The sequence below is a fragment of the Electrona antarctica genome (genome assembly GCF_951216825.1).
Source record: "Electrona antarctica genome assembly, chromosome: 24".
NCBI classification, from domain to species: Eukaryota; Metazoa; Chordata; class Actinopteri; order Myctophiformes; family Myctophidae; genus Electrona; species Electrona antarctica.
In genome coordinates, this window is record NC_136803.1 from 4,439,172 (window position 1) to 4,459,765 (window position 20,594).

At 43.6% G+C, this 20,594-nt stretch overlaps 1 protein-coding gene across 1 annotated transcript; it reads right to left on the reverse strand.

Annotated features, from left to right (window-relative positions):
* Positions 1–227: 227 nt before the first annotated feature.
* On the reverse strand, positions 228–19,254 carry LOC306916952 (desmin-like). The gene is made up of 10 exons (XM_079495054.1): positions 18,596–19,254; positions 13,383–13,443; positions 12,845–12,940; positions 11,836–11,997; positions 11,438–11,563; positions 10,634–10,854; positions 9,537–9,580; positions 7,367–7,455; positions 1,082–1,378; positions 228–941 (listed from the first exon to the last, which is right to left on the reverse strand). The coding sequence occupies exons 1-9, from the start codon at positions 19,159–19,161 to the stop codon at positions 1,337–1,339; spliced, it is 1,407 nt and encodes a 468-aa protein (XP_079351180.1). The 5' UTR covers positions 19,162–19,254; the 3' UTR covers positions 228–941; positions 1,082–1,336.
* Positions 19,255–20,594: the final 1,340 nt, after the last annotated feature.

Sequence of the window (20,594 nt, forward strand, 5' to 3'; positions counted from 1 at the left end):
TAATTGGTAACACCTGTATAGGAAGTAGCTTTACACAACTATGGCTGCCATGAAAAAGGTCTGTTGCACACAAAACAACATACAGTACACAGATGCAGACGATCATGGACAGCTCGTCACCACAGACTGGCAAAAACAAAACGCAGGTATTCAAAGAAATGCGCGCACACACGCACACACACACACACACACACACACATCGATCGTTTTCATTTTCATTCTTTGCTTTATTGGAAAACAATTTCTTGAAAGTCAAAAGGGATAGCTGGCCGCCCTTTCGGTCACACAGAGCAGTTTTAAATGTCTACCCTGTATCTCCCTGACATCTTTTCCCCGACCACAAACGCCTCCAATCTTGGCTCAATCTTCAGACACAAAAATATGTTTTTATCTCCTCTCCCATCATCCTTTGGCTCTTATCTGTCTGTCCGTCTGAGAGCCTTGTTTGTGACTAACCTTGGGAAGTGAATTGAAAGTGGGTGTAACAATGACACTAGTAGTGAGACCGAAGGCTGGTGTGTTTGTCTACTGCCATAAAGGAAGTAAACACCATTTCAATGTCCTCTTCTCAAAATCATATTCAGTGTGTTGGGTCGTAAACGATAATCGCTCTAGATAAGTGGTACTCAAACCTTTTCATTTCAAGGATGCCCATGCCATAGCTTTGAGAGTATACAAATGGAACCAAATGGACCCATGCAGTGCAGGTCCATTTGGTTTCATTAGTATATTCTCAGAGTTACAGACCCTGGGGGTCCCAGGACCACACTTTGAGAACCTGATAATGTGATTAATTACTGGCATTACAGTATGTGTTAAGGGACTAATTTTGTGGTACCCTTTCTCTTAAAACATCTAATTCGAACCTAGCATTACAAATCCGAAGGCCCTCTCTATAGCCTGCCCTGAACACATTGCAGTATTGATAAACATTTAACAACCTTAAAACTCCCTTAAAAATCCCCCAGGAGGAAGTCACTAATGTTGCTCTGGAGAGGGAAGTCTGGAGCACTCTGGTGGAGCTGTTGCCCCCGTGACCCGACTACGGATAAGCGGTTGAAGATGGATGGATGGATGGAACCTTAAAACTTCCCAAACCCATAGATATCTACCAATTGCCCTACCTTCACATACAAAATTTGTTTTATTTACTCTAGTACTCATTTCAACAACATCCTCGCAGCAAGAAGAGTACAGACCATGCCGGTGAGTTTTTTAAAGTCCTTTCCCCCCCTCTGTTTTATCACATTTTCCACAATGTATTTGTCCTCCAATCCACCAGAAGAAATGAGAGAGATTTCTTCTCTGCTTCTCCGTCACTCCGTGATACACATAGTTACATGAAGTCTTGTTCGTGCTGTGACGACTCACCGACCACCTACAAACGGATGCAAAAAAAAGGAGAATGGGGCTTACAGATAAGTTTTAAGGGTCCCCCAGGGGTCTACACACACCAAATCTGTTAACCGAAAATACCCGATCTATAAGCTCATTGCAACACATTGCAACGAGATGCGTTGTGAGATTGTAGATCTGCTATTGTCACAGAACGTTAACGCTTATCATGTCATGCCCAGAATCGGTAGGCCAGGGTTCATGTGGTTAAATTTAAATAAAATGTGCCATGTGTTGTCTCCATAAGGGCTCATACATAGTCTGGATTTTCGGTGGTTAGGTGACCACCGAACTACAACATGACGTCACGAGCTGTGGTGAAGAGCAAATCACCGCCAACCGCTCCAGCCCTTCTCTCTGTTTTTACTCACCACTGCTCAATGTTATTTCCAAGATCCTAGAAAAGCTTTTTGTGGCCAGACTTGATAATTTTATAGATAAACATAACTTAATAAGTAACCATCAATATGGGTTCAGGGCAAACAGATCCACTTCAATGGCAGTCATAGATCAAGTCGAACAGATATCAAAAGCAGTAGATGACAAACAATATACAGTAGGGGTATTCATTGACCTCAGAAAGGCCTTTGACACTATTCATCATGAACTACTATTAAAAAAATTGGAAAGATACGGTGTAAGAGGAACTGCAAACTCATGGTTAAAGAGCTACCTTGGCGACAGAACACAATTTGTACACATGAATGGAGTAGATTCTGAAGAGCAAAAAATCACATATGGAGTCCCACAGGGCTCTGTATTGGGTCCAAAGCTATTTATTATGTACATAAATGACGTCTGCGATGTATTGAAACAAATGAGCTGCGTCTTGTTTGCTGACGACACTAGTCTGTGCTGCTCAGGAAAACACCTGGATCAGCTCTTGGATACAGTACAAAATGAGCTTACAATATTAAAGAAATGGTTCGACATAAATAAATTGTCACTAAATCTAAATAAAACCAAATTCATGATTTTCAGTAATAGATCAATTAACAGAGAGGCTAAAATTATGATAAACAATGTGGAAATTGAACGAGTGTTTGAGAATAAATTCCTAGGTTTAATTATTGACAGTAAACTCAATAAATAATGTAAGGACAAAATTATCTAAAACCATTGCTATAATGTATAAAGCTAAACCTATTCTAAACCAGAACTCGCTATATATGCTGTATTGCTCCCTCGTACTTCCATACATTAACTACTGTGTGGAGGTATGGGGAACAACTACAAAACGACTATCCAGCCAATCTTTCTACTTCAAAAAAAAGCCATAAGAATTGTCACCCAATCTGATTATTTTGCACCAACCAACCCATTATTTATTCAATTAAACACCTTAAAACTCCAAGATATAGTAGATCTAAATACCGCAATAACAATGTACAAGGCACACAATCATCTGCTCCCGAGCTGTATCCAAGAGCTGTTCTGGCCTAGAGAGAGCCGCTACAACCTAAGGGGCACTGCCATATTCAAACAAACAAATGCAAGAATAAACACCAAAGAGAGGTGCATATCGGTCAGAGGGGTCAAGTTGTGGAATGGACTGGATGACGAACTAAAAAATTGTACTACAATAAATACATTTAAAAAATTGTATAGATCAAAAACAATAGATACATATAGAACATTGATATGATGTCTTGTTTTGTTTTCTTGTTTTGTTTCGTTTTTTTGTTTTTTGTTGTTTTTGTTTTTTTTGTCTTGTTCCTGTTAACTGTTATTTTCCTGTATGTCTTTGTTCTTGTTTTTGCTTTGTTTTTTTGTTTTATGTTGTGTTTGTTTGTTATTTGTTTTGTTTTCTTGTTTTTTTTCTCCCTTCTGTTTGCTTTGTTGTATTATTTTACATATGAAATTCAATTATTTGTTAGAAGGGTAGGCACAATAAGCTTAGGCTTCAGCCTACACCTTTTTGGTCAATATTTCTTTTTGCAAAAAAAACACAAAGCAGGCACTGTATTGTTTTTAATGACCAAAATAAATAAACTCTACATCTACATCAGCTCCGGTGGTCAGCTCACCACCGGAGCGGTGGTCACCTCACCACCGAAAATCCAGACCTTACAGCCTTAACAGCATATCCCCTAACTCGTGGTAGAACCGCAGGTGTCTGATAATGTAGTCCATTGGTTTTCAACCCTTTTCATATCGAGGCCCATTATTTATTCAGCATTTGAGCCACGGACCACCATTGATGAGATTTACCATCCCAGACCCCAAATCTTAGAATATTTTGTTGTCGTTGGACAAGATTTTGTCCCCAATTCCATGCTGTATTGATGTTGGTACCATTAGGAGAGACCACAGGCAAACGTTGAATTATGTAGACTTCTTGTGAATTATTAAGTAATGCAGATGTTTAACAATAATGCAACTCTTGAGAGAGTAAAATGAAACCGAATGGGGTTTCATTTTACACTCTCAAGAGTTAAGGCCTATTCATAGTCTGGATTTTCGGTGGTGAGCTGACCACCGGAGCTGAAATAACGTTGAGCGGTGGTGAGTAAAAACAGAGAGAAGGGCTGGGGCGGTGGTTTGCTCTTCACCGCGGCTCGTGACATCATGTTGTAGTTCGGTGGTCACCTAACCACCGAAAATCCAGACTATGTATGAGCCTTTAAAGATCTACAAGGTTACATTTGGTTACCGACTCTCCATCATTTAGCTGGGGACCACCTGGAACTGCCTCAAGGACCACTGGTTGAAAACCACTGATGTAGGCCTAACCCATTTTGGGCGGGAACCCCTTTCGGTGTTAGCATTGTGTTGTGCTTTAACTATTGAAAAATAGATCTGCTATTTTTGAAAAATCGAAGAACGACTGACATAGAAACATAGCTTTTTCAGAAAACTGTCAGGATGTAGAAGACATTTTTAGAGAATGAAGTCTGCACCCTGGGTCATGCTGGCTTGACCCGGCTCCTCATCGGAATGACGAAGAGAGGTATAGGCTCGAAACGTCACGTCCAATGGCGTAAAAAGGAACCAAAATATTCTTTTAAGCTTTGTAGCATTGTGCAGACTTTATTCTTTTGGGATTTTTAGCGAGTGGAATGGATGTGTGTTCGTTTCATGTGTGTTTAATTTGATTTGACTGCAAATTATGATTTAGCAAAATAATCACTGGTTTCTGATAACATATTCTGGTTGAATATTTAAAAAACATATTATTCAATCTCTCCATGACACACAACGGGACACCTGGTGAGAGGGAGAGTCCTCTTCACGTCAAAATGACAAAACAGGCAAATCTAGATAACGGGGTTCTGTGCTTTGTTGAAACGATAATAACATGGCCTGTCATAACATGACATGGGCTGAAGCGTGCTTATCTCGGCGTGCCGGTGTACTGTGTGTTGTGTCAGCTAGGCCTGTCCCGCCCCTTGTCCCCGGGGGGGGGAAAGGAATTTGAATGTTGCTCTGCAACGGGAACTAGTCTGTGCATGCGTGTGTTTATGACATATGGGGATGTGGATGTGGGCCATCACCGATCACGTGTAGTCAACAGAATATCTTTGCAGCCTGTCGGGCAGAAACCATATCTCCATTATTCTAACTTTGTGTGTGTTTTCGCCAGCTGCTTGAAAAGCTGCTGGACAACATTATACATGTATCGCTAGTAGCGACCGTAGTGGACACTTCTTCATGACTGGCTGCCTCTAGGCTACCTCTAAGCCAATGGGAGACTTACCCATAAAACCCATAGTCTGAACGGCATGATAAAACCCATACTCTGAACGCCGCAACGTGAAGCCGTGATGTTCATAAATGAGAGCTTGCTGCAGCTGGCAATTTATGACCGAGTCATTCTTGTTTTTCCATAAATTAACGCCCTACTTGATCATACAGTACTATAGCGTTAAGTAGCATAATTTGTCGATCTTCTACTTTTGCTAATTTTAATCCTGAATAGCAACCGTTTGGACTAGTGATGGGAGATGAATCGGCAAACACATCGGTATCGGCCGATTTGAGTTGTTTTTAGATTCATCGATTAATCAGACCGATGAATTAATCGGTCCGATTAATCGGTCTGTCTTTACAGATAAACAAGTAACAGCTTGAACAGATCTACAAGCTCACAATATTAAATATAAAGGTATTTAAGTTAAATCTGACTTGCCTAAGCCTGCAGTGTAGATACCATGTTACTTACATACATGTATTTTTCAGAATGGACAAAATTATTATAATTTTTCAATACAGAATTGAGATCATATCGACATCGGTAATATCGGTTATCGGCCATAACAGCAATTAATTATATCGGATATCGATATCGGCCAAAATGTCTCATCGGCACATACCCAGTTTGGACCCCTGAGGTTTCCAGCATCGACAATATTGTATGAGGAAACAAACCTACCTTTTCATCACCAACCCATTTTGGGCGGGAACCCCTTTTGGTGTTAGCATTATGTTATGCTTTAGCTATTGAAAAATAGCAGATCTACAAGCTCATAGCGCGCCACCGAGTGGCGCGCTACGAGCTTGTAGGTCTGCTATTTTTGAAAAATCGAACGAACGACTGACATACGTAGAAACATAGCTTTTTCAGAAAAGTGTCAGGATGTAGAAGACATTTTTAGAATCTGATCTCAGGTCAAAATGGTTACTTAATGCTAGGACTCGGACTAGAGTAGGACACAGGAATATTCATTGCACCTGTTGTCAAATACTGGTGCTTTAGCAGCAAGCCATGATTATGATCCTACTGTTGCACTTCATTATGTCACTGATGAAAGCATTAGCCAAATGACCTCAAATGTAAAAATAAAATAAAAATCTAAGAGCTCTGGTTTATCCAGTCTAGTCTAGCGTCACATCCTTTTAGCTGATCCCATTTTATTTTGCATTCTGTTGTGATTTTAGTCATTTGGGCCAGCTATTCAGATGTGTGATTCAGTGCTTGCCATTCTGCCCCTGATGGCAACGAAACATTCCTCTGCATGGTAGAGAAGAGAGTCAGAGATAACTAGAAAAAGTGCCCTTCTGGGCACAGGTCTCCACCAGGAGGATAGGACTGTGTGAGATGTTTGGCAAAATGTTTAGGATTAATATAAACATGTTTTTTAAGCATTTTGTTCCAAAAATGTGTTTTGCAAAAATCAACCTGTTGGTGGCGCTATAACAGGCCAATGTGAAAAGGGTGGGATATATTCCTCAGCCTAGTAAGAAAATGTGTGAAAGATTTCACGTAAATTGCATGCTGCGTTCATGATTTGAGGCTTTTGTTCAAAACGGGGCAATCTTGCAAACTGTGAAAGCCAATTATAGCCAATTAGGATGGAATATGAAATATCGGACAGATCCAACTTGAGCACATGACCATAGAGATACTGTGTAACGATTTGTGAGATTTTTGGACAGAATCTGGAGGAGTAATATCAAAAAATGTGTTTTACAAAAGTCGGCCTCCTGGTGGCGCTATAAAAGGCAGATGCGGAAAATGCAGGTCAAAGGTTTGTCCTTGGCCTCTAGGGAGTGTGCATGCAACGTATCACGCAGATCGGTGCAGTTTTAGGTAAACAATGTGAAAAGCTGCCTCATGGTGGCGCTATAACAGGCCGTTCTGGCCTGTTAAAATGTGGGGCAGAGGTTCATCGTTGGCATCCAGGGAGTGTGTGTGCAAAGTTTGGCATTGATCGGGCCAACGGTGCCGGAGATTAGCTGATAACGGACGGACAGAAGGACGGACGGAAGGACACACACACACACGGACGGAGTGCAAAACATACTCTCTCCCCATGCCTTCGGCCTGGTGGAGACAAAGATGAGAATCTTATCGATTAAGATGGAATCCTTATGTGTCCCACAATAACGTGTGTGTGTGTGTGTGTGTGTGTGTGTGTGTGTGTGTGTGTGTGTGTGTGTGTGTGTGTGTGTGTGTGTGTGTGTGTGTGTGTGTGTGTGTGTGTGTGTGTGTGTGTGTGCGTGTGCGTGTGTGCGCGCGCGCGCGCGTTACCTCTCCGTCGCGTGTCTCAATGGTTTTAATGAGCACTGATCTCTTGGCGTGCATCTCAGAGGAGCGTCGTTGATGCTCAGGGCTGGTTTCTGTTCAAACACATATATGAGCTTGTAGATCTGCTATTTTCAAATGATTTTTATACATTTGAAAACTTGGAATGGGACATTCTGCATAATGATTACTTTTACTTTTGGTACTTTATGTATATAATGCCAATACATTTGTACTTTTACTCAAGTAAGTATTATTTAACATTTACTTAAGTAAAACAATTGGTTACTTTGTACACCACTGCACGCGAGGCAACAGGACCTTTTTTTTGATTGATTGAAATATTTATTAACAGTTTGCAGAATTACAGTACATTTCAAGCACAAACTCAATACAAAGGCTGTTAACTGTGAGTGGACGACCCAATTAAGCATTACACTTGTTTACAAGAGGGTCCACCTTGTTCAATTCATCAAAACATTTAGAGACGTACAAGTAGACACTTCTATATAGACAAAGAACAGAACAGGAATTCATCATAATGGAGCTAAAAAGGGAAAATAAACATATACAGTGAGGGAAAATAGGGGGGGGGGGGATTCAGATTTTACGGGGGCCAGTTTCGAATTGCAGCCATCCGTAGGTGCCCTTTGAGAGTGGTTTTGAAGGAGTCAAGGGATTTGCATGTCTTAATGACTGTTGGTAGGGCGTTCCACATTTTGGTGGCATAGGAGCGAAAATAATTTAGTCCCTTGTTTGTGCCGAATCTGGGTTGTACATGGTTCGTTGCACTCCCTCTGGACCACAATATATCACAGACAAACCACCACAGTGAGGACTAATGTACTGTAAAAGTAGGCTCCATAAAATGTCAGCACCTCAATACTACGTAACATATTGATTCGTTAGCATTTCTTTGTAACCTAACCTTTATCATTCTAAATTCTAATAACTATAGTCATTCAGCTACTAATATAGACTGAAGTAATTTAAGTGGGTCATGTTTGGAATTGTAACAGCTGAAATCAATACTACAGTTGGAGGCCATCGATATTGTCCTTTTCTTTTTGCTGAGGTTTGCGTGATCTGCGCAAAAGGACAGTTAACCCATTTTGGGCGGGAACCCCTTTTGGTGTTTTAAACATTGTTTAAAAACATTTTCACGATTTTTCAAAAATAGCAGATCTACAAGCTCATAGCGCGCCACCGAGTGGCGCGCTATGAGCTTGTAGATCTGCTATTTTTGAAAAATCGTGAAAATATTTATTTCAGAAAACTGGAGGATTTAGAAGGATTTAAAAAAAATTGAGGTCAGGCCTAAATGGGTCAAATGATAAGGGACAATATCGGTGGCACCCAACTGTATATCAATATTCTAATATTAACCTGCGGGCCACATTAAGTGAAGGTGGCCGCCGGCCTCCAGTTGTCCATGTATGTGGTGGTAGAGTATGTTAACTCAATGGTCGCCAAGGACTTATTTAACTTCTTTTTCATGATGTCCTGGAGCGCCAAGGACGTGTTTTTCGTGTTTTATAACATGGTAAAAAAAATATAATAATAATATATATAATATATATATGGTGTCGGTCTGGGACTTTTGGCGCCCCCTGGTGGCGGTGAATTTAATACAATACAACTTATACAATTGGGGTGGTTGTATTTGGTCTCCCTATTGAGACATTTAGATCGTTTCAAAGGTCATGTCTCACCAAATCTGGGGTAGAAGAGGAAGGTTACATAGTGCAGCTACTGTATAACCCACTCTGGACGGGAACCCCTCTTGGTAGTATAACATAATGCTTATGTTATACTTTAGCTATTCAAAAATAGCAGACCTACAAGCTCATAGCGTGCCACCGAGTGGCGCGCTACGAGCTTGTAGGTCTGCTATTTTTGAAAAATCATGAAAATGTGGCACAAATATTTGAATATATATTCTTTCAGAAAACTTTTATTTATTTCGACGTCAGGCCTTAATGGGATAACTATTAAGATTGCTCTTTTCATGAATATAATCATAAATACAATATAACATTTAAACAATAATTGGTTGACTACACCTTAAAGTGCACAAATGCATAATAATAACTCCTTGCGTTTGTGTTGATTCACTGACTTGTGACTTGTGCCCTCTAGTGGTGTGACAAGGAAACAACGAGGTGTTTGCTCTTACCTCTGAAACTCAATGTGGAGTAGTTCTGACTGGGCAAGGCAATCCTAGAGAGAGAGAGAGTTTCATTGAGTGTTAGTGATGTGTCTCTTTCCCTTGACAGCATTATAACAGTCTTTACTGTGCCAACAAAGCTTTTTGAATTGAAGTGAGAGACCAACGGATACACAACTTTATTGTTGCAATAAATGGTAAACGGTAAGTTTTATATAGCGCCTTTATCCAAGGCGCTTTACATAGATTGTGCATTACATTCACCCATTCACACACACATTCATACACCGATGGCAGCGGAAACCATGCAAGGTACCAACCAGCACATCAGCAGCAATTAGGGGTTCAGTGTCTTGCCCAAGGACACTTCGACACTAACTCTGGGGGAGCCCGGGTTCGAAAGTTGCCATCCAGCCACCGCCACCCCTGCGCCACCCCTGCAATGACAGCACTAAATTAGTACTCTTTGCACTGCTGCCATTTCTTGATTTTAGATTGGATGTCCTTCTTCTGAGCATTGCTATAACTTAAGGCCAGACTGCACCAATGCAACTATAGTCGCAACGTCTTGCGACAAAACAGTTTTAAGGCCAGTCCATACCAAAGCAACTCCTTGCAACTGCCATTGGGCATAATGCAGTTGCAAGTAGTTGCATGTTAATTGCAAGCACTTGCATTGGTGTGGACTGGCCTTTTACTATGTTGACTATGGCTGACTCCTGTAATCTATCCTAATGATGCCAGTACCACAGACGAAAAACAGTCTAAGTCCAAATTTCAGACTGACCCCTCCACGAAAAGGCCTCGTTGTCCTGAACCCTTATCTATCATTTATATATTATGGATCAATAGTGTGGACTTAGACTGTTATTCGTCTGTGGTACTGATTTGTCAGACAGGACAGACAGACAGACAGATTTGACAGTCTTAAGGAGACAGATGTAAACAGAAAGCAACAACAATAACAGATGGACATTGGACAAATGCCTTTAGACAGATGGACAGACACATACATGGAAAAAAACGGACAGAAAAGACAGAGGGACATAAAAGACAGGCAGAGACAGACGGATACGGAGATGAGACTTATCAGTAGACCTCTATACCTGCTCTCCTCCCCTTCCAGGAGCTTCCTGTAGGTGGCTATCTCTATGTCCAGCGCCATCTTGACGTTGAGCAGGTCCTGGTACTCGCGGAGGTGCCGTGCCATCTCCTCCTTCATGTTGGCGGTCTGGGCCTCCAGCTGCGAGATGCTCTCCTGGAGGCCGCCGGCCTCGCGGCCATGCCTGTCCTCCATGTCCTGCATCTGACGCAGCAGAGACTCGTTCTGCACCAGAACCAGAGAGGCGAGGATGGAGGGAGGCGAGAAAGGAAGGACCGAACGTAGGTAGTTACGGTAGTATGGAAAGAAGGAATGTATATAAATAGTTAGGAAGAGAGGGTGGGGTGGGTGGATGGGTAGGTAGGTAGGTAGGTAGGTAGATGGAAATGAATAGAATCATAATACAGCGATGGAGGGAGTGGAGAGAGAAGGGGGTTGGAAAATGAGAGACAACATGAGTGAAAAGAAAGATTCACTACTACTACTTTAAATGAATACAAGAACGTTCACCCCAAAACACGCTCGACCGAGTCAAACCTCATTCCTAAACTTAGTAGTAGTAAAACTATGCCCATTGCCTAACGAACCCAACATACTCCTAACCTTATAGCCTCAGTAAAATGAATACAAGAATCGCTGGGGGCGAGCGGTCTGTGGAAAGAATGGGGCGAGTGTGTAGTACAGAGTGTATGATCGGTGTGGGTACGTACGGCGCCTTTGAGAGAGTCGATCTCACAGGTGATCTGTGTGGGTACGTACGGTGCCTTTGAGAGAGTCGATCTCACAGGTGATCTGTGTGGGTAAGTACGGTGCCTTTGAGAGAGTCGATCTCACAGGTGAAGGACTGGATCTGGTGTCTGAACTCCATGGTCTCCTGACGGGACGTCTTGAGAGCCGCGTGGTTCTTACTGACCGCCTGGTTCAGGTCAGTTACCTTCAGGCCCAGCCGGGGCAAAGGGCAAAGGTCACAACATAACAACGTGATATCACGCAATATTGAACAGTTACAGGCTTCCATTCTGACCACAAAATATATACATTTTACTAATAAACCTCGATCTGTCTGTCTGCCTATATACCTAGATATCTATGAATCTTTATCTAACTCTGTGTATCTTTTTACCCCCCCATACCACCCCCTCTCTCTCCATACCTTGGACTAACCCTTTACCCCCCCATACCACCCCCCTCTCTCTCTCTCCATACCTTGGACTTGTACCAGTCCTCGGCGTCAGAGATGTTCTTGGCGGCGATGCCTTCGTACTGGGCTCTGATGTCCCTCAGGGCGGCTGTCAGGTCCGGCTTGGACATGTCCATCTGGATCTGGACCTGGGTCTCTTGCATCTGGACCTGCAGCTCCCTGATCTCCTGCCAGGACGAGGAGGAGGAGGAGGAGGAGGAGAAAGGGGAAACAGATTTTGCTTTTATCTGCACGTATGCATTGTTCTCAACTTTCATGAACAAAAAAACTGCACGCTGAACTCTGAGAGAGGAGAGATCAGAGAGAGGGATGGAGGGAGAGAGCAGTGGACAGAAAGAGGAGAGAGTAAGTGTTTGTCACACTACACACACCAATAATATTGTCTTCTAATAGTGGGCAATTTCTCCAATTTATTTTCAAAGATAGCAGATCTACAAGCTCACGACGTGTCCTGATGTGACACATGCTATTTGCGTGCTTGCAGATACGCTATTTTTGCTATTTGCTGAAAAAGTATACAGCTGGGCGTAAGTGATTAAAAATTCCCATAAATGATCCTAGCAACCTTCAAGTTAGGGTCACGAAAGGGCATGAAGTGAATTGTGTCATTAAGACAAGAATAAGTGAGTAAATGAGTGAGTGAGTAAATGTAAGTAAGCGAGACAGAGTAAATATAAATGTGGAGTTGAGACTGGACTCAAAAACTACAACCCTACAGACAAATACGGACACAAGACCAGGGGGGACTTTTTGGTAGCGTGCCACCGCTCATTAGTACGACCCCTAACCATAACTTCATGTTTAAGGGGTTTGACACGAAATTGGGGGGGGGGGGGGGGGGGGTTACCCAAAATTAACCAGAGAGATTAGTTCTGGCAAGGACTTCAAGCCACTTTCACCCCTGGACAAGACAGACAGAGGGACGGGGACAGACGCATGAAGACAGGTGTACAGATACTGATAGATAGACCTTGAAGGACAGACCAGACACAAGGTCAGGACAGACAAACGGACCTCTTCGTGGATCTTCTTCAGGAAGGCGATCTCCTCTTGTAGAGTCTCGATGCGTCTCTCCAGGTCTAGACGGGCCAGAGTCGCTGTGTCCACGTCCTGTTTGACCACAAACGCACGCCGTTCACAGTGACTCAAACATTTTCATGACCCCCAAAATGATATGTATTTGCCCCGCGGACCCGTATCTGAAAATGTTTTGTGCCAGGGAGCGGGACCTCCAGAAGCAAAGCTTTGAGTTAAAATAATATTCAATGTTCATGTTTAGAGTATATTTCTGCACAGGTTGATTAATTTATGTTGACTTGGTGTTAACCCCCCCCCCCCCCCCCCCCCACGGAGATAGCCTGGCTAATAAGCCAGACTCAAATCACACTGTCGCAAATTGCATACCGTGTCCCGATTGGCCACACCAGTTCTCTGGTGTAGGAAATGGGGCAGCAGAGAGTACACTGGGTTCCCGGGGGAACCCAGTGTACTCTCTGCTGCCCCATCTGGCGGAGTCAGGCTACCACGGAGATGCTCAGTGTGGGAAACTCACCGCTCTGAAAGCAGACAGATTGCTCTCGGCTTCTTCCCTCTGAAGTATCTCGTCCTGTAGCCTAGAGAATAAGAGAGAGAGAGATTGTTTTATTGAGTGTTGGTGATGTCTGTGTCCTGCCCTTGACCATAGTCTTTACTGCGCCAACAAAGCTTTTTGAATTGAAGTTTAGCTTTATTGTTGCAATGTGATGTGAGATCCAATAACATCAACATGTTATAACAACGTTATAAGCTGCAAATAATTGGAGTAAAGTAAGTAAGTAGCCTTGCCGAGCCATGAGGCCCATAGGGCAGGAGCCTATCTCCTGTTTCTGTAGCGTGAGGCAGCTTGATGTACAAGTACACCCCCTGGACATGACGCTAGTATGTCGCAGGGATAATTGGAGTAGAGCTGCAATTATTCTAAAATAAACTAACTAGAAGAGTGTATCTCCACCATGGAGGCTACTCCAGGTCAAATATTACTCGACTACAAGTAAAAGTCGCTCTGTCAAATTTGTATTTGAGTTAAAGTTAATGGAGTGCTTGCTTTTAAAAATGACCATGAGTGTTGTCTAATGAGTAAGGCACCCATTTCGCCATTACCGTCACAGGACATGTAATCCATACATAGGCTGGAGGGGCGACTGCAAAAGTTACATAGTTGTCGTTAAGCAAGTTGAAAAGTATTTATGCATGAGTTCAGGTCCTTGCCCTGCTGTCGGACTGCTTCTGCTTTGAGCCACAGACCAACAGATTTAGCCTCTCAGACCCAAAACAAAAGAATATGTTATTGTTGTTCATCAATAGGTCAACATACTGTGACAGTAACAGCACATACAGACAGACAGAGACAGACAGAGAGAGAGAGAGAGAGAGAGACAGACAGAGACAGAGAGAGAGAGAGAGAGAGACAGACAGAGACAGACAGAGACAGAGACAGAGAGAGAGAGAGAGACAGACAGAGACAGAGACAGAGAGAGACAGACAGAGAGAGACAGACAGACAGAGAGAGAGAGAGAGAGACAGAGACAGAGACAGAGAGAGAGAGAGAGAGACAGACAGACAGACAGAGAGAGAGAGAGAGAGAGACAGACAGAGACAGAGAGAGAGAGAGAGGAGGGGTGGAATCATCAGAGATCGTTCCTGTCCTTTTATAGAAGAGCACTTTAAACCCAGCTCTGTGGAGGAGCGTTGCCCCAGGACGGAGCAGCAAGGACTGATGGGTAGAGACAGGCCTGGCCGGTGAGTGTGCAGACGGGAGATGGATGACGTGTGTGTGAGATTCTGCTGTAACTCTCTCACACACACACACACACACACTCACACAGCACGCATGCTGTGCACACAAGCACATGCACAGGCACGCATGCACAAGCACACGCACAATATTATGCCAGCAGGCTCAAAGAGAGATGAACATGAGCACATGCTTACAGACACTGTATGCACGTCGTCGTGTGCGTGCGCGCGCACACACACACACACACACACACACACACACACACACACACACACACACACACACACACACACACACACACACACACACACACACACACATTTCAGCAGCAGCATTAGCTGTCCATAATTTTAATGATGACGGCTAAGGTGATTAAAAAATGTATTATTGCTTCCCTCTACTCCTCTGAGTCACAAAGATCATGCAGATCAACAAGCCTCGGTCAGCTCTTCCAGTCCAGTTCTTCGGTGTGAGTTCACCATTATAAATAGATATTTTATTTTAATAGAGGCACGTCGAATTTTGTGATTGTCTCTTCAGGGTGAATCACTGTACTGTTTGTCCTGGTTCCTTTAAAACCCATTTTGGGCGGGAACCCCTTTTGGTGTTAGCATCATGTTATGCTTTAGCTATTGAAAAATAGCCGATCTACAAGCTCGTAGCGCGCCACCGAGTGGCGCGCTACGAGCTTGTAGGTCTGCTATTTTTGAAAAATCGAAGAACGACTGACATAGAAACATAGCTTTTTCAGAAAACTGTCAGGATGCAGAAGACATTTTTAGAATCTGATCTCAGGTCAAAATGGGTTAACCACATGAACCCCAGCTTCCTTATCCAGGGACAAACATTAGGTGGAATATAGCCGATCACAACACACATTGTGAGCTTGTGGATACCTACACTCCTACAGTACAACAGGTTGCATGGACCTGTGGGACCTACACTCCTACAGAGTCCTACAGTACAACAGGTTGCATGGCATTGCATAAATCTAACTAATCTAACTTGTCACGCTTTTCCGTCACTCTTTTTCGTCACGCTTTTTCGTCATGCTTTTTCGTCACATGAACTCTCAGGGAGGTAGGGGTCATGGTCTCTCTAAGACCAACCTGCTGTCCTGTTGAGACAATTTAGACATTCTCATTTCAATTTAAGTCGAAGTGCTTGATTTAAAGGCCCAGCTTAATGGAATCAGCTACCCTGTATCTAATACTGGCTGCCTGCCATTGTTTCTTTTGACAACCTTCCAATGGACATTTCACAGTAGTGAGGTGGTAAAGGAAGAAAAGAACAGTGTTCAACCTGGCTATTTGGCAAGAACCTTGTGGTGTAGGCTACAACATAAAATATAAATCTAAAATAGCATAATCTTTTATTTTATTTTAATATATACCAAATCTAGGAAAATATCAATCTGTTTTTATGCCCTTTGCTCTGCTGCGAGTCTGAATATATTTACATCTATTTCATACACATCAATTCCTCCTCTAGCGATTACAGCGTTCATGTTCTCTATAAGGATTGTTTGAATAAGCAGGTCCTTTCCTTGCATGCTGTGGGACTTGAACCTGCGATCGTTTTTGAGGTTTTCAGTTTTCTTTTTTCCCCCATCCTGACAAGAATATATATCCTGATTAGATGTCTCAAAATATACAAACATTGTGCAAAACATTCCCTAAAACATTCTCGGCCAATGTTTGAACAGTTTTTGTAGTATAGTTTGTTGATTGTGTTTGATGCAGCAATGGCCTTTTTCTTTTTAGGTATTAAAAAAGGTCTTAAAAGTCCTTAAATTGTCACTTCACTGTCATCTGGGGATAACCCCTAAACATCATGTGGGGACCTCCTTTGGGCTCAAGACCCACACTGGCCTACTACAACCTGACAGCTGATTCACTTAAAGCACTGTGCTTATCATCATGACGGCAAACAGTGGCCTAAAAATACTCTGTGTCGGTAACCACAGCAAACAACACAGATAACGACCTCGCCTCAATTACTGTACCACAAACAACTCTCTCTCATATTCCACTGGGGCCGGTTTGAATCAGTCGCTCTTATGTCTCAACCTCCGGACATGCACGGCCCTCAAAATGCCAGTGGCTTTCAGGGGTCCCAGTGGACCTCGTATGTGATTCCTGCATCTCTTTCTTGAACAGGATCGAATACCCTGCACTTCTACCCCCTGCCTTTAACTGTATCCGTTCCCCTGATCGCTCTGTCCATCTATAGCGTCATGCATTCCTTTGCATCTCGATACGGGTGGGATTTACCACAGCTTAGCAGCTCAGCATCCTTTGGCGTTGCGGGGGAACTGTTCACATTACAGTATATCCTTCATCACGGTGGTGTAAACTAAGTAACCAAACTAAGTACATTTACTCAGTTTAGTTTACTGGAGTATTTCCAATTTTCAGTATGCTTTTACTTCTACTCCACTACATCTCAGAGGCAAATATTATACTTTTACTCCACTACATTTATTTGAAAACTTTAGTTAGTTACTTTGTAGATTTTGATTATCATTACAAAACATGCATTGACCACTTCAGCCCTATATACATTTCGGCCATTTGAACCCCTGTTTCCCTATATGTGAACTCATTCAAAGAGAAAACCCCACTTGGACAATCAAATATGCTTATTGTAGAGCATATTGGGCTTCAGGCAGTACTGCAGAGCTTGTACATCAACAGTAGGTGTCACACTGTATGCAAATAAAACACATTTCTCAATGGAAGAGTGGTGAGACTATACCTCCAATCACCGCAGATGTGTTAGTTATATAATGTGTAAACACTCTACCAGACAGATTGGTTAAACAAATATTTGTAATGTATACAGAAAGGATGAACTTGACTAAGAGGCTTGACTCTGTGCAAGCCAGTAACTCTATCATCAAACACCTTTGGAATGAAGTGGAATGCCCAATGTGAGCCAGGCCTAATCGGCCAACATGAAGTGCCCAACCTCCCTAAAGGCACTGCTGGCAGCAGCTGTGTTCCAACTCTGGAAAAGCCATCCCAAAATAGTGGAGAATGATACAGTGGCAAACTCCATAAGCCTGTGATTTACTTTGTAACTAAATAGTAAAACATAGATACACATATTATGTATACACAAACAGTCCTGTAACAATTAAATGGTAAATGGTGCATTTATATAGCGCCTTTATCCAAGGCGCTTTACAGAGATTGTGCATTACATTCACCCATTCACACACACATTCATACACCTATGGCAGCAATTAGGGGTTCAGTGTCTTGCTCAAGGACACTTCGACAGTAACTCTGGGGGAGCCCGGGTTCGAACTGGCAACCTTTCGGTTACCATCCAGGCACTCTACCCCTGAGCCACCGCCGCAATTAAGCTGAGAGACACTTTTGTGCCCAATTCATGCTCCATCCTACAACGTGGCGGGCGGTGGAATCAGCAGATCTATAAGCTTACAACGTATAGGTATTTTCCACAGAGGACGATTTGTTCATTCACACACACACACACACACACACACACACACACACACACACACACACACACACACACACACACACACACACACACACACACACACACTCGCAGGCAGCCCAGACCAACCAGTGTTGATTTTGACAGAATATTTTCAAGTGGTTTTAGTCTTTTGAATGAAATTTAATTTGGTTTTAGTCATATTTTAGTGTTATAGTGTTAGTCTAGTTTTAGAGTTGTGAGCTTGTAGATCTGCAATTTTCAGAGTGCAACCCCCAAGTGCAACCAAAATAAAAAATGACTTGTCTTTTAGTTCTACTGGATCTCTTCTTCACTAATCCCTCCCTGACATTTAGTCTAGTTTTTATCTTTTGACGAAATTGTCAATATATTTAGTCTTAGTTTTAGTCATCAATCATTATCATAGCTTAGTTTTTATTTCGTTTTCATTAGTGAAAAAAGGCAGGACTTCGACAAACACTTTTCGTCATGGCTTCAGTCGACGAAATCAACCAACCCACCTGAGTCTGACCTTGTCGAGGTCGTCGGCTAGGTTGTCCCTCTCGACCTCGGCGCGGGACCTCTGTCCAGTGACCACCTCCACCTGGCGCCTCAGCTCGCTCATCTCCTCCTCGTACAGGTGGGCGACGCGCTTGGGCTCGCGGCCGCGCAGCTTCTCCACCTCCACGGTCAGCGCCTGGTTCTGCTGCTCCAGGAAGCGCACCTTCTCGATGTAGCTGGCGAAGCGGTCGTTGAGGTGCTGCAGCTCCGCCTTCTCGTTGGTGCGCGTGGCCACAAACTCCTGGTTGACGGCATCGGCCAGGTTGAAGTCCAGCGTCTCGCCGGCGAGGCCGCGGCCCGAAGCTCGCGTCGCCGCCGGCCGGCCGTAGGCGTGGTACGAGTAGGCCGGCGCCGATGAGGCCCTCACCTCGTAGACGCGTGAGGCCAAGTGGCTCCCCGCGCCCCCCGCAGAGCCGCAGGGGCGTCCGAAGAGGGAGCGGTTGAGGGAGGGCGACGCGTAGGCCCCCTGGCCGCCGAAGGTCCGACGGTAGGAGGACGACTGCGAGGAGGACGAGTAGGAGGTCATGTTGGCACTGGTTTAGGCCGGGGGGGGAGAGACAGAGAGTGAGAGAGAGATGTGGTGCTGTGTGTTGTGTGAGAAGGGTCCGCCTGGTGAGAAGCAGGGTACGACGCTCACTGAAGAGCAGGACCTTCTGCCCCTGACTATTTGTAGTCATGCCCCCTTCCAACTCTCTCTCTCTTCGCGAGACCCACCTCGTGTCCCCTCCCTTAAGATTACTCCATCTCTCCCCACCTCGGTCCTATACTTCTCTCTCACGCTCTCTATTTTGCCCCCCTCTCCCTCTCTCTCGCTCAGGGTGTGTGGTATTCCAGAGTTGCTTGTGTTAAAGGCATTAACATCAGATTGTTGCAGAAGTCTGTCAGTCATTTTACACTGAACCTCTTCCCCCTGAGACACCAAATATACACTATCAGCGCCCAGCCGCCAGAACCTACAGACACACTGCACTATCAGCGCCCAGCCGCCAGAACCTACAGACATGAGCAGAGAAAGGTTGTGAAAGGCTCCCCAACCGTATGTTGGCCCACTCTGTTGTGCTGATAGAGTGGGCCAACATTACATTACATTACATTACATTACAGTCATTTAGCAGACGCTTTTATCCAAAGCGACTTACAATAAGTGTATTCAACATAGGTAGGGAACAAAAACTACTAATCACCAGAAGTCTTTAGTGCATTTTCTGCAAAAACAAGCAACCAAGAGTATACCTAGCGCTAAGGTAAAAGTACAATATATCAGCTACCTATTTCCTTAAACAGATGAGACAAAATAGCTAAATCAAATGAGCATGAGCTAAAACAATTAAGTGTATCGACTAAACAAGATCCAATAAACAATACAACAATAGAAAACAAGCGTTCGTACAACTAGTTAACAACAAGTAGGTCAGGCAGAGAGGAAGGGTAGTGTTTCCTGAAGAGGTGGGTTTTCAACCTGCGGCGAAATATTAATCACTGTTTACTTTATTTTGGATAGTGATTAGCCCGACCTGAATACCAGAAGTCTAATGTTGCCATTGACCTGAAGGATTCATTCCTCTTTGGTTGATCAGTGGGTGTTTGGTGTTCCATATGCACGCAGAGAGACCCGCATTTGAATCCAGGGTGTTACTGTATATATTGGGGGCTCGGCCATGACCGGGACCAGCAGTGGAGGTGAACTATCCCTTTCAAGGGGAGTGAATGCTGTAGTCCTGCCTGAAGACCAGCAGCAGGGACTGGGGTTCGGAACCATGGTTGTCACGTTGGGGGCCTGTCCAGGATCTTTTTTTTTTAATGTTTTTTTTCTGTGGCTTTTGCCTTTATTTTATATTTTTTATGGAGGGACAGACAGTAGGCTGACAGGAAATGGGGAGAGAGATGGGGGGAAGACATGCAGTGAAGGCCGTCGGGATCGGGAGTCGAACCCGCGGCACACTGCCAGACTGGATTACC